General features: G+C 39.3%; 1 protein-coding gene across 2 annotated transcripts in view; it reads left to right on the plus strand.

Annotated features, from left to right (window-relative positions):
* Window positions 1–15,214, plus strand: part of VGLL4 (vestigial like family member 4) — a 73,873-nt gene that overhangs the window by 17,678 nt on the left and 40,981 nt on the right. Inside the window, exon 1 of one of the 2 annotated variants that reach the window (XM_010217318.2) lies at window positions 13,130–13,582. The exons of the other annotated variant lie outside the window; for it this stretch is intronic. Within the exon in view, the coding sequence (XP_010215620.2) occupies window positions 13,501–13,582 (82 nt within the window). The 5' untranslated portion in view covers window positions 13,130–13,500. Of the gene's footprint in view, window positions 1–13,129; window positions 13,583–15,214 lie in introns of those variants that run through there. 2 annotated transcript variants of the gene reach the window in all.

Here is a 15,214-nt window from a genome sequence, read left to right on the forward strand (position 1 = left end):
ACAGCACCACTTGATGCAATGCTGGGCTTGCAGATCAGGACTTAGTGACAAGAGTTAGCTGTCTTCACTCACTCCTGTGAAACTAGTTGACTTTGCAGGGAGGGTAAATGAAGACTGCACTTAACTATGGGATGATCAAATCTTTTTGCTTGTGGTCCCTGGAGGGTGTCTATCTTCCTCACAGTTCTTTCTGGGTAGTCGTACTGTTGGCAGTTCCTTTTTGAGACGTTTCCTTCTGTCTTGGTCAGAAAAAGGGGAACCCAGGTCACAGTTGTTTGCTTCGTGACGATTGAATTTGTTTCTTTGTCTTACTGCAACCAATGGCTGGAAAAAGCTTTCCCTGCCTAGACCGAGAATTTGGCACAATTTATATCCCACATCATCCAAAACTATATGTTTTGCAGAGGTTAGTGTGCAGAATGACTACAATCTGGAATAAGGAAAGAGATAGGTGTTCTGCAGAAAACACATCGTGCCAAGATTCGTGTAACAAAGGCTCTCCAGTGCTGGCAGTCTTGTGACTTTTAAATTCACTGTCAGTAAATTAGCAGGTCAGACAGGTTCTGCCTGAAAAGAATGCACAAACCAAAAATTCTTTTATTTTTAATTACTAGACAGGATGAAAGTTAGAAGGTGTGGTCTTGGCCCCACACAGGAGTCAGGAACTGACTAGCTCCTGTGCCTGTAGGTAAATCTCATCTTCCTGCCTTGATTTCTCCAGCTGCGATATAGATGTGATACTTGCCTCAGGAGGGAATTGAATATATTCCTCTCTGCAAGGTTCTTTGGAAATAGAAGTTGATATGAACTTAGTATCTCTACTATGCTGCCAGTATTAGAAAATGTTAGAAAATGGGTCTTTTAAAATAAATTTGTAATTTATAAAATATGAAGCACGTGACTTCAGTTTAATAGTATTGTTTCTTCTCTCGCGTGAAAGCAACTGAAAAAAATGCCCTTTCAGGACCTCTAATATGAATAGTTTTTCAATTTTGTGTTATAAGGTATCTAAATATCTGACTTCAGAGAAAGCTTAAAAAAGTGAATCTGTCCTGAGAGAGAAGATGATATCTACATGATTGAATGCGTTTGCTTATTTGGACACATAACAGGGAGATAATGTATTTTAAGAGTATTATCCATCTACAATGATTTTTAAAGTTTTTTACTCTGCCAAATCCAAGCATTTTAGCAAGACTGGCCTTCAAAATGACTCTTGGGGGGAGGGGGAGAGTAATAGTTCTTACTCTCTAGTTGTGAGCTTTAGGACTTGTTTTGAGGCACAATTTATGAGATTGTTTACCCATTAGAATTAAAAGCCTGGAAAATAAAAATAAATTACATGTAATTTCTTCAGATGCCCCTGGAGAAACTGAGTTTAAGAAATGTATTAAGTTTAAGTATTGCAAAACTTTGTGACATCTATGCAGTTTCAACATAAAGAACTTGGTGGGGGAAAAAGAGGGCGGGCAAGGTCACTGCTAGGTTCTGCTTTTCCAGTAGTAGAGTCTCCTTTATTTCATTTACTTGCCAGAGTTTGTTATAGTTAGAAATATGAGACCTAAATACTGTTGCAGGCACATCAGGAGTTTGTTCTGTCGACTCCAGTACCATTATATTTTTGTTATACTTAATTTCTCTTAAGAAATGTATGGTATAGCTGGAAATTATTTGTGTTCTTTGCTCAAGTCTACTTTAGTTCAAGTTCTGTGCGTTTAAATTGTTAATTATTCATCCACATATCTTGTGATGTGCATTTCATGTGACTGCAAGTGTGGACAAGAGTGTGTGATATCACTGTGGAGGAGAAGGCTTTGAGCTGCTTTCTCCAGCTGTGGAGCAGCGCTCTCGCCCTGCCCGGGGGCAGTTCGGTGGTAAGTGCGCGCTGTCAAGGACTTCTGGCAGAGCAACATACAGGCCAATGAAAACGTGTTGGGAGTTGAAGTTGGGGCTGGTTGTGCAGCTGAGCAGAGAGGAAAACTGGAGCAGAGTTTGTCTTTGTATAGAGACCTCTCTATTATAGTTTGCATTTTTTTTCTCTATAGTTAAAGCTTCGCCATTTAGATGTTTAAATTCACAACCAAAATGACTAGAGCAGGAAGGATTCAAGGAGCTAAAATGTTTGGAAATGGAGGCTATGTTTACCGCTTTTGTTGCGCTTCTGTTTTAATTGCAAATAGTTGTCCTTGAACTTTGTAGGCTATAATATACATGCATAGATATGACAAGGGTTTATTTCTTGATGCTGCAATATACATGTTCTGACTTAGAGGAGAGACACGTGAATTGTTTCAATGATTCTTTTCTGCCATGGCCAGTAGGATTAGTTTGTGTGGCAATATTTGCTTTGCTTTTTTTGCTACAGGAACTTAACATAGCCTGATTGAAGATTTGATTTATGGCGATTTAAATATCTTAAAAAAGAAAAAAAAAAGGCAAAAGAGCAATAACTTGACCTTTTTTTTCCCTGTTTTAAACAGTTTTAATGTTCTTGTACAAGAAAGACAATGTTTCAAGTAGTACAAGGAGCATTGCCCAAAGTATATTTCAAAATACTTGATATGATTAGGAATGATTCAATAGAATATCTACATGAACAAAATCTGAAATAGATAAAGCCTTTTCAAAGGTATATCATGAAGTTTCTTTAGCTAAGCAGCGTGTTTGTACTTTGCTTTTGTTTTATATTAATTCAATAACATGTATGGGGGAATGTATTTCACATTAATTCTATTTCAATAATTTGTAATGATCATGGTCTAAATGAAAATGAGCCACCTTTAGAAATACAGATGTATAGGTATATATGTGTATATATACACTAATGTAAATGGTGTGTGTGTGTGTATATATACACAGTCAGAATAGATAGCACTGGTTTTCAGTGGCTAGATGCTTCGTATAATCCAAATCTTAATTGCTAATGCACTTAATGGACTTGAACTGAGAGACGTACGGCTTTTGCAAGCTAAAGGTCTGCCTCAGGCTTTGATGTTTTTTGGTTTATATGTTTTGTACATTTTGCTTTTGCTCTTGATAAAGAGCTGGCATGTTTTGAATTCAGTTTCCCCAGGATGGGGATGGGGCAAGGATGGGGCAGGACATGTTACTTCGTGCGTGCGTGTAAGACAGTTCTGGTGACCTTTTCTGGAGGAGGGGTCTGAAGTCTGGCCTCTGCATCAGCAGTGCGTAGGGGAGAGTGCCCTGTGGCCACTGCCAGGGCAGGCTCGGCGTGCAGGGCAGCGGTGGATATTGGCGGCAGAATATGGGAATTGAGGCTGGTTGGGCAAGAGCTTAGGACAAGTAGGTACTTGTAAAAGGGTATTGGAAATGCACATGGGAGTGTGAGCAGTAACTGCAGGAGGAGAGGCCACATAGGAGTAAAGGGAAGCATGAGCAGGGAAAGGGGACGAGACAGGAAGGGCTGGTGAATGTAAGCCACGCTGTGTGCGTGGAAACCCTTCATCCGTTTGTACTGTGGAGCACTGCAGAGCCCTGGGGGGTGGTTTGCTTGTTTAATTTTCCTTTTAGAAAAATCTGATATTATAGTTGCTCAAAATATGTGTTGAAAAGAAACTTTGAGGATGGCAATTAAATTGGGCTTCTATGTTGCATATGCATATTACAGAGCACTCTTTATCTTACCATCAGGCTGCTTTTTACAGAAGGCTTAGGAGGACAGATAGTGCCTTGTGAAGGCGCTCCTGTTTGGGATTTGATTTGATTTTTTTTCCACATTGCTTAGTGTGGAGCTTAAATTCTTTTTTGCCTGCCCACTATTCAAACAAAGCTCTACAGGCAGGATTATTTAATTCTCTGTGAGTTTTTCTGTGGTGCTTATCACAGTGCTGTCACAAAGCTTCATAAACATTTAATTAATCTTTACAACACCTCTTTGATATGATTCCATTCAGTCCTGATTCAGGAACAGAGCCAGTAAATCTTTCTCTGCGCATAAGGAAGTGACATCCTGTGGGAAATAATGGGCTGTGGGGAAATCAAAGATTGTTTTGCAGTGCAACTGCATTAGCGTGGCAGAACAGGTTACCCACAAGTCCCAGTCCTAGCAGGTTTTAACTTTTGAGTGATTTTACAAACATTGCAATGTTCTGCATATAATTTTAATGCACACAGAAAAAAAAATTATTATAGTCTTTGTCCTGAGAGCAGCTTTTTAAGACACGTAGCGGAAATATTAAAAAAAAAAATCCCATCTTTGTTTTTTGTGCTTTTCTATTTATTAAATTTTGTAACCTTTTTTCTACTCCTTCCCTTTAAAACAAAAAGAAAAACAGCACAGCTAAGAATTCTAGCAAAACCAGACTTGGTTGTGGTACAGGCACATGCATTTCAGTGCCATCTGGTTTGCAGGGTAACTGTGCTGGGGCTCCCTGCACACCCAGGGGTCTTGTTTCTGCATAGATGACCAAAACTGACATAAACTTAGTTATGCGGAAATTTAAGGCTGCAACTGATTTTGTGATACAGTGTTACACTCCTGTATATGTTTTAGATGCTCGTTGGTTTATGTTGTGTCAATTTATTTCTTCCTTGATCATGGTTTCAGCAAGTCAGTAATGCAGAGCAGTTGCTGTGACTCCTTATCTCGGGGGCTCTAGCCTGAGCAATTACACATGATAGTTCAATTTCTCTTAACTGCTGGAAACAGCAAGCCCAGAATTTCTGGTAATATTAGCACTAATTAGTCTTTTGCTCTGTGACTTCCCTTAAAAAAAAAAAAAAAAAAACTTGTGAAAAACTGAAGGTGTAATCTGTTCAGGAACGGCAGTAAATCCCACTTCCGTGGGATCACTTTGTCCAGTCTCATAAGATTCACTTTGGGAGGAGTTGTTGTGTTCTAGATGTAAAAAGACACTTTGTTGTTGTTATTATTTAAAGCTAAGTAAATGACTTTTAAATTTGGTTAAAGTATTGTAATCGGTCAGTCCAAAGAGCTGATAATGGTGTGTGTTCTCTTGTTTTTCTAGGAAGTGTCTGTAGGCAAATAGTAATAAATAATAATAATAATAAATTAATTTGAAAATGCCTTTTTGCTCTATGCACTTACCATATTGAATGGTGTCATAATAACAGGATGTTTCTGATCATATATGGTCTAGCAATAGTTCAAGCTCAATTGTAAAATTTAGTAATCTATTGCGTTATTTCACAATGCTATTGGATTGGTTTTCATTTCTAACTGTGTCCCAAAAATGGAATTTGATACAGTATGTGTGAGCCATAATTTTACGTTGTGGGTGGAAGGCTAAACTGAAGACTTAAGTACAGTGTATTTTCTGCCCTGCCAACTTCTGTGTATGTGAAAGGGCAGAACGCAATAAATTCTACAGTGGATTTCTGCACAGTTCAATTCCAGTTCCACATGAGTTTGTGATCATAAGCTACGCTAGGTAACCTAGGTCCTGGTCATTACCTAAGTCTTAATACCTTTATATTGTTAGTTCAGTTTTGCTAATGGAGTTTCAAGTATCACATCAATATTTTAGAATCCTTATTTAGGGTTGGTGGTATTAGGAAAAAAAAATCTTCTTTGTTTGCTATGAAAATGCATGTTTTGCTAAAAATGATGCTAATTGTAACTGTCTTCCTTGTTTTTTAAGGATTATTTTACTCAAATTTTTGACTGTAGGCCTGAAATAGATGAGTACAGCAAGATAGTATTTTAATTCAAGATGGATACCATTGTCTCTCTGAAATATATTGGTTGCTTTATGGGAGATAAGGGGACTACTGGGACCAGTCCTAATCAACACAGCCTTCCAGCTTGCTACGCTTGTGTGTAGTCTTCTGATTTACAAGACATATGTAGAAAATGTGTGGTTAAGTCAGTCATTAGTTATAGTGATAAAAGAGGTTTTGCTTATACAGTTATTTCCTTTTAAGGCACACTGATAACCTTTGCATATTCAAGACATTATGTAAGTATATATATAATATTCTGAAATATATTTCATATGCTGCATCTCTGAAAAAGCTTGTTTTAGTAATGCATCATCTTTCACATGCATAATATGCATAAAAAAAAAATTTCATTCAGGTATTGCAAACATTTCCAGCCTATGCAGTGATTAACTTGTACAAAGTATGCCTGTCTTAAGAGTAATCAGTCCAAACTGATGACCTGTATTATGTTAAGCTAGACAGACTTAGGCAACAATTTAAAAGCAAATGAGATTTATGCAACCTCCCATTATATTTTTGTAGGATTCTAGATGCTAATGCTTCCATGAGAGTAGAGCTTTTGATCCTTGTGTTCTAAATTAGGTTTTAATGAAGACCTAAGGGAAGAAAGCTTGTTCTCTTTCAGTGATACCATGCATGCTGGAGCGCAGTTGTCTTTGAGAACTCTCTCTGGAATATGATTGAAACATGCTGACAGTTTGGAAGATTGGGATACGGAGGGCTAGGGCAATATGGATGTATTACGCGTGTTTTCTTGGAGTACCAGATTAAAAATGAGTAAGAGGTAAAAGCTGATAGAGCTTTGAACTCCAGTAGTGTTCAGTCTCAAATTACTGCAGCACTTGACTCTAATGCCACACAACTTCCGTAAAATGGTTGGTGTGAGCAGGATTCATCAAAGGGTGGTAAATCAGAAAATAACATTTTCTGTTATTCCGTGCAGCTGTTGAACTTTACATCCTGAACCATGGTCTCCTGTTAAAAATGACAATAGTCAGGAACACTCTGTGACTTATGTGCTATAAGAAAAGGTTAGCGCCTGCTGCACAGGGCATAAAGGAAATGTAAAGCTTGTTTACATATAATTCCCAATACTTTGTTGTTTTGTCAGAAAGCTAAAAATTAATAACAATACACATTTTTTACTTTTTCACTTGTATCTTTTCCCAGGGGGCAAAAGATGCTGATAGACAGTTTTCATCACTCTCTACGTTGATCTTTGAGGCCAAAATAGCCTGTCTGGAAATGAGAATGTCTTGTGTCCCTGCAGCACTGGAAACAGTAACTTCAATCTGTTAGAAATAGGAGGGTTTCAGCTTTCTAGTAATATCTCATCATTCACTGTCAGTACTGAGTACACGAACACTGAGGTTGATATTTATGTTTTGGGAATGAGGAGGGCCAATGATTTTTGGAAATTGTTGAGGTTTTTTTTTCTTTCCTTGTGAGACCAATGACGCTGTACTCATAATCAGCTGATCTTTTCTCTGCAATAGCTCCTGGAATGACTGAAATTTAGCATTCTCGCCAGTGTGACATGCAACACATCTGCATATGTGTGCATGTATGATCTGCTTGTATACGTCATTATATGCAATCAATATTCTTTCTACTTTAAGTAATGTAAGAGCAACCTTTTGATAACTGTATGTGGTATTTCTTATTTTTCTCTGTTTGACCCAGAAGACAATATATTAATCAGTATCTAGAGTATCGATATCCACTGTTCCTTCTGTGGCTGTGGTCTTTGTAAATACTAGGATTTGGGATAACTCAGTCTGTTTAATTATTTTAGGATGGTAAGTAATTTGGAGGGGGAATAAAACACTATTTTAATATTAGAGACTCTCAAGACAAGAAGACCCTCAGTTGGCAAAGGTTACTCTTAAAACCGGAGTGAAATTCTAGTATTAATTTTTAAGGCAAATGAGTAGGTTGCAAGTTATTTAGTTGGACTCTGTAGCAGGTTCTTATTAATATTTTCATCCAAATGTCTAGGATAATTAATGTTTAAAAGCCGGTGTTAATTAGTTTAGTAACAAAAGGTGTAATTGATTGCCCTTAGCAAGATAGTATTGGAATTCACATTTTCAACTCACTTCCAGTGTTGATACCTGCCTGTAATATTTTCAGTATCTGTGAAAGCAAGCTCAACATAGGTAGATTTGCATATGTTTATGTCTAAGTTGAATTAGGCCCTGTGAGCATCTTAAGTCTCGCCAAGCTAGCAATATAGAGATCTTTTCAAAGGCTTTAGCAATCTTAGAGCCCTTTGCTTTGATTCTATACCCTATAATTAGTGGTTTTTTGAAACTGGCTTTGCCTCTTCCCTAAGATGAGGGATACACACAGTAATTTTTAAATCTAACCTCTACACATGATCTGGCTCCTAAGTAAATGCTTTTTCTAAGTGAAAAGCATTTCAGATGCTTGAGTAGTTCACATCAAATTGACTTGGTGTTTTTTCTTTTTTCTGATGAGCTATCTTCAGAAGTTATTTTTTTTTCTTTGCATTGTGTTTTAACTTTGATTTTTTTTTCTTTGCATTGTGTTTTAACTTTGATTTTTTTTTCTTTGCATTGTGTTTTAACTTTTATTTTTCCAAAAGTGGTATTTTCTCTGCTCTGTTTGAAAAACTACTAGGTCATGGCAGAGTTACTTCTGCCATGTTCACTGTTTGCATCTGGAAGTGCTGAAATTCTGTTTGAGAGTCTTTGTAGTTCAAGATGAATTATGCTTCTGATTGTTATCAGCTCTCTAGACATATAAATTACTATGCAAGTAACAGGAAAGATAATCAAGATTTTAATTAGCAAATAACATTTTTGACCTAGATAAACTAGGTTTATCTATTGCTCACTTTAGCTGATTTTAAAAAGTATTTTTAACATAATTTAAAGGGCTAAAAAGAAAAAAAAAACGAACAAATTGTGAAATGTAAATAATTACTGAGAAATGATTTTAAAAAATGCTTAGCAAGCATGATTTTCACTGTCTGCTGTTGAGTTTGAGCATGTATTCTAAGAATGAAGGCAAGATAAATGAGGTACTGAATACCTTTGTCAAGGACCCCTCACCTTGCAGAGCTTGGAAAATTTTCAGGCATAAGCCTAATATTTCAGCCTTGTGGAACTGCACTGATAATAGCAACACCTTCTTTGTGTTCTATAACATTTGCTGTGTTGTTGAAATCTTTATATCATGGCATACAGGTGAAATAAGAATGTGTGCATTAGCCTTAGGTCTTCTATCTAGGGAGGCTTTTTTTCTTTAAAGACCATGAAAGGGATAAGTTAATTGCCATGTGCCTTTAGGTAGAAAACCTACATGATCTAGAGGAATGTGTGTTTGCTAGCGTGGCACCAGTGGTTGTTCGGTTGTACTTTGGGGGCAAAGGGGGCCAGAATCAGAAAAACGCCACGTATTGTAGTATCTGGGTCCTCAAGTTTACTCCTGTGTTATTGTATACGTGGGTGCTGGCAGCAGGGCTGTTGAGGCAGCTGCTTGCAAGAAACTTAAACATTGCTTTCCTGATCATACAGTAATTTATCTTTGGATTTCCTGTTTGTAACATATTTTTAATTATGCTTTCCTATCAGATCTGAGTTTGTTTAAAAACAAAAGCCTCATTTTGCTGAGATGAGAATCCTTTGTTTGCTGTTTTTCTATGAAATGTATTTTAAACTGAAATAAGGAATTGAGGCGGTTAAGTGCAGCAGTTGTACCACTGCATGTACAGAAAAGCAAAAGCAGTGCTGTACCTTTAGGCACATCGCCACCTAGCAGCTGGCGCCTAAAACATATTTATTTAAAGACAAATGAAAAAGATGAAAGATGAAAGCCGCTCCTGCAGGACTCTTGCTTTATTTCTGTGCTTTTTTCCCCAAGGCTAATGAGGTACCAGCTGCCGTTTGGGAGATCAGAAACGCCTGTCTGACTGTGGAAACTGACAGAGTTGTGTCTATCCAGACATGGAGTTGGGCTGGGGGCTAGTGGGGGATGATTTATGTCAGGATGTGTCTTGCATCTATGAAGAGCTGGTTTCCTTCTTGTATTTGCAGAATTGGTTTAAGTTGGATCTAAATGACTGGTCACACATCTTGCCTCTAAGGTGTCAGTTCTCAGGCAGTGAGGCCCATTTTCCTCATAGAAGATAATGTGGCATATGTGGCATGAGCTAGGACCAAGCTATGATGCTGAACCACATGGGTTTCTTGTGCCCTTTAGTGCTTGTGGTTGTGGCGGGGGTGCAGGAAGGAGGATGAACAGTGGAGAGGCTGGGCAGGCTTAGAGCCCAGGGAAGGCCGCTGTGTTGCAGCTTGCTAGGGAAAGGTTGCTCTAAAGCAGTTCAGTGGTCATTTAAATGCTGTAAACATGACAAAACCTCAATATCCAGCCCGGTGTTATGGGCTGGCTGTGTTCTGGAGTTGCTTTGTGAGAGCCGTTGTTCAGAAACCTGCAAAACTCGGATTGATGCTGAGGTCTTTCCTGAAAGTCTCCCAGGGCGAGGGGCACGTGGGCACGGATGCCTTCTCGTGAGGAGCCATGTGCGGGTGCTCCCGTACCTCTAGGGGGGGATCTTGTGTCAAGAGTGTGGGTGTACTAAAGATTGAGCGTGCACTGGCCGGGCGCGTAGCTGTTCTGCAAAAGAAACGTGTTGCAATGCTATAGCAAGCATCATCGTTTATGTGAAGTGTAGGCAATGCAATACAGATGCATGTTGGCAAATATCAGGGTGCAGCAGAATGGGTAAGAACTAAAAATGTTCCTAAAATGATGCTAATAGCTTGTATTTCTCTCTGTGTTACGTGGCCACTGCTTGTGTGCTATTGATTTCAGTGGAAGGTATCTTAGACTGGTGAAACATTTGAATCACAAATCAAGGAGTCAGGAGCTGTGTATGCTGAGAACCAGAATGCGTTACCAGAAAGCAAAACCTGGCAGTGTGTTAATGTTAAACCCATGTTGTATGGCAGATTTTCCTATTAAGGTGTGCTGACCAAAGACTTTTGAAAGTTTCATGAAGTTCTTCGAAAGAAAGATTCCATATGAACAAATTTTGGCTTTAGGCATGTTGAGATATAGTCACATAAATAGTTTTCTCAGTAATATTTTCTCAGTAATATAATATTTCTCACTAATATTTTCTCAGTAGGCATTCTCTTACTTTGAGTATTTATACTTAAATTTAGGTATTCATAAAGCACCCTATTTTCAGTACTGGGTTATTATTTAGTGTGAAGCATCCTAGCAATTGCATAACACTTGACAATGGTCATTGCAACCTAAAAACCTATAGAGCAGTGATCTTAACTTCTTTGTTGGTTTCCAGGCAGTAACCATGAACAGTCAGTGGTTTGCAGGGAAAACCAAACAGTGCTTTTCAAATCAACTTGAAAAAAATTGTATCTTGGTGTATTGAAGGGAATTTGAAATACTGTGCTTTGAACTGTAAAGCCCTTGTAAAACTAGCATGTTACGTGTGAACCCTGTCTCCCTATTGTCTGAAAAGCTCAGGCTGTTGCTTCCTTTTCTCTTCCATAAACTGCACTTAAAACAGAAACTTAAATATTTTAAACTGGGAAACTGAAATATTTATCTCTTCTCGTCCTTTCCAGCTGTCTATAAATGTGTTATGCTAACATAAATTCAGTGTTAGTCTATTTACTAAAAACTGTATGCATTGTAAATATTTTTTACCCAAAGCTTTGACGTATTTTACATAAGAAACCTAAGTTTCTTGTAGAAGGACCTTTTGTTAGTTATGCATGGGTTTTTATGTCATTTTATATATCAGAGAACTAGCTGGCACTTCTCTTTGTCTTTATTAAATGGTAGGAAGGAGGACATCTGAAGGAAGGATCAAAATAGAATATTTTTGAATTTGAGCATGCCCAAGACAATGAGGTACTTGAAATTACTTGGGAATCATAATGCTCCTTTCTTTATTAAGAACACTTCTCTTTCTAGAAAATACCAAGCTTTACTTTGTGCTGGAGATAAGTGGTTACAGCTTGACTGGTAAGAAAACCTGCAAGGAAGAAACATAGCTGCAACCCTTTTATTAGTTCTTACTACCCCAAAAAGTTATTGTTACTTGAGCGTTAAGTACCGCAAGTCTTAATGCCATGTTAAATTCCTTGGGATTAGTAACTTTTCTAATTAAGAGGGCCTGTTTCGTTCTGTAGTAATAATCAAGAAAATACTTTTTAAGCTTTGTTGTCTCGGAAAAGCAAAATTTCTTTCAGACAGCTCTGTGATGCTGCTTTGACAAAATGTCACTCCATGGAATGCCTCTCTAAATCTATATACCTTCTCTAAGATACAGAAAAGACTATAAAGGTAGAAATGGCAGTCTGTTTATTTTCCCTGTATATATTTTGTGCATATTCAAGTCTCCCTCGCAGGCAGGTAGAGTTGCCCTCAAGCCTAAGAGGCAGCAGGAGGACTGAGACTCCACTAGTTCTTTGTTTGCCTCACACCAAACTTTCTGAGTATTTTTTTTTTCCTGTCAAATCGGACTTTGTTCTGCCACAGGAAATGGGGACTCCTGCCCATTAGGCTAGCGCAGGCCTGCATGCAGGCCTACATACATACATATGTGTTTGCCTTTTTGTGATCGTTTATATACGCTTGGGAAGGCAAGATCAAGGTTTGGACTGCAGAAGGGCAGACCACATCCTGAGCTGAGAATGACTACTGTAAAAGCACTCCATGTTCTGTTTCTCTGGAACTGGAGCTTTAACAGCTATTCAGGATCCAGAGCCCAGGGTGTATAACTGCTGATACTCCCTGGGGATTGCTGTGTGAGGACACAGTGCCTGTATATATACATGCAGGTATAACTGCTGCATCTTGTTTCTTTAATTTCAATTCTTCCTATCGTATCAGAGCTGTAAAAACTCCATTTGGCTGGTGTAAAATAACTCTACTTTTCACTGCAGCGATACTGGGCTATGTTCAAAGCCTTGCTGAACAGGAGCCACCGACTTTTTAACTTTTGAGAAAAAGGCAGCTGAGTAATTAAGTAAAAGTTTAAAATGAAGAATTCCTCTAAACTAGCTCGATTTTTAGCTCGGTTCTCTTGCTCAGAAGTAAAGCTATTCTGTCCTTTAACTGGCTCCGCATCCGCCCCGGCGGCGCAGAGGCCTCTGTTCCTCGGGCTCCCCTTCGCCCCCCTCGGCAGCCCCAAAGTGGCAGCGCTGCTTCCTGTCAAGAGCGGCGCTGACACGGCCCCTTCTGTACAGGCTCTCCACCTCCTCCTCCCCTTTCTTTCAAACACTCAGTACATTTAGAGCCTGATCTTGTGCAGAAAATATCCCTGACATTTGAAGAGCTCCAGGGATTCAGTGCGCATGCTCAGTGCTCTCTGCCCGCTAGAAAGAGGAAGCTAGTTTACATACGAGTCATACCAAGCATAGCCTGCATGTCAGTGCAGTTAACTTGCAGCGGGCTGTGAGGAGAACTAGTGTGTCTTTGTCCTAGGAAATTTCCCTTGTTCCTGTTTTCTTTCTTTTTTCCCCCTTTTTTATTTGGACAAAGACTTGAAAAGTTTTAAAACTCTCCTTTGTATTGAAGGATACAGTCTACCTTTACTTTTCAAAACTTTGGAAGGGAGAGTGTGTTTTAATTCTTCCAGTTTTCCTTTAATATACTTTGTTTTGATTAGCTGAAGGCTGGGCCTTGCGCTAGGGAAGTTTCGGAAGCTGGGAACATACTCGGCTCCATTTGCCTGGCTTCCTTCTCCCTGAATCTGGGCAAAAGCAAACAAGCTGGTCTTTTTTGCTAGCCCAATAAATGCTATTTATGAAGATGGACCTGTTGAACTACCAATACTTGGACAAGATGAACAACAATATTGGCATTCTGTGCTATGAAGGTAATGGTTTTATTTCACAAAGCGTCTTTCGTCGGGTGTTTTTGTTGTTTGCAAGCATGAAATGTCTGTCCTGAAGGAAACGCCTGCCGTGGGTTGCGGGAGAGCTCGCAGCTCAGCGGCTGCCGGGGCTTTGTTTGAGGGAGGGACGTTTGCTCTCGCCACACGGTTTTTCTGCGCTTTCCTCACAAAGAGGATTTTCAGTGTTCTTTAATTGTATTTTTTTTCTTGAAGATAACATCAGATAAACCCTTTGGCCACTCTATTGTGACAGATACGTTTTTTGTTTGTAATTTCTGCAGCGGTGAAAGCCATGGTCTCTAACGTGGGTAGGAGGGCTGATGTACCTTTCTACTCGTACTGCAGCCCCCCAAACAGGCGCTGCCGCTTTTGGGCACAACCTGGACCTCTTTGGCTACCTTGACCGAAATCTCTGGGCCGGCGGGGCGGCCGCGGTGGCGCCGGCGCGAGCAGCGCGGAGAGCAGCACAGAGCCGCCCATTGTTTGGCTCCTCGTTTCCTGTGCAGCTCCGAGCAGCCCTGGCCGCGCAGCCGACGCTCCCCTCCTCCACTGTGCACACCCCTCCTCCCCGAGAACCACCCCACGCACCCGGCCCCTGTGGAAAGAATTACACAACGGGTTGGAAAACATAATTTCTTTGCTGTGCAGGACTCTGAATTTTACTTTTGTTGTCTTCAGCTAATGTAGGTTGGCATTTGCTCTTGATTTTTTAGACATGGGGAGTCCTGTTTTGAAGTTGCCTGAGGTAATGGGGTAGAATCAGCTTCTTAATCTAGCTGAGTTTTATCTACGTGCAGTTTGGAGAAGTGGTAATGGCCTGGCTTTGACTGGAAAGAACCACCACTGAGCTAATTCAGCTTGGCAGCAGAGCTGTTTTTGCTGTAGCCACACACAAGCATCGCAGAAATCTTTCTTCTGATTCAGCAGGAACATTTTCCATGTTCATTTGGAAAATAAACTTGCTCTAGTTGTTGCAGGGAAGAAACTGCAAAAAGTGTAGCTAGGCTGAGGAGTTATCTATTCACACCCTTTAGGAAAGGACTAGGCCAGAAATCAGAGAGCTGAACCTCGCTCTGAAAAATACAATCTTTTCTCTTACTAAATCCAAATGGCCACATTTCCTGCCTTCACGAAATGGCAGGTTTCCCTGCAGGACTGCTCCTACCTCTGCTGCCTTTTTTTTCCTTCTCTTTTTTTTTATTTCTTTTTTCTCTCTCTTTTTTTTTTCTTTCTTTCTACCTCTCTCCTTTCTCTCTTTTGCACAAAGGTACAGACATTTACTTGAATAAATCTGTTTTCAAGAAGTTCATCCATATTGGATAATATAGAGGTGAGATACTGTTAGACCAGTTGCATTTTCATGTTCTTTCTCTGAAACTTCATGATCACTAGAGTGCTGGATCAAGGATCCTGAAAGTTGGCTTTTCTTTTTATTTATTTATTGTCATTGCTCTCTGTAATAATTAGTGTGTGATTAGGATATAACTGACAACTTGATGACCATGAAATTTTTCATTAAACTTCCTACCTGGTGCCATGTTCCTGAGAAGTCTGTTGACAAATCAGAACTGTAGTATTGGCTCACTAGCTCAATTCATTATAATTATGCCTAAT

The sequence above is a fragment of the Tinamus guttatus genome, unplaced genomic scaffold (assembly GCF_059628265.1).
Source record: "Tinamus guttatus ecotype Peru unplaced genomic scaffold, ASM5962826v1 Tinamus_guttatus_pri_ptg000169l, whole genome shotgun sequence".
Classification (NCBI taxonomy): Eukaryota; Metazoa; Chordata; class Aves; order Tinamiformes; family Tinamidae; genus Tinamus; species Tinamus guttatus.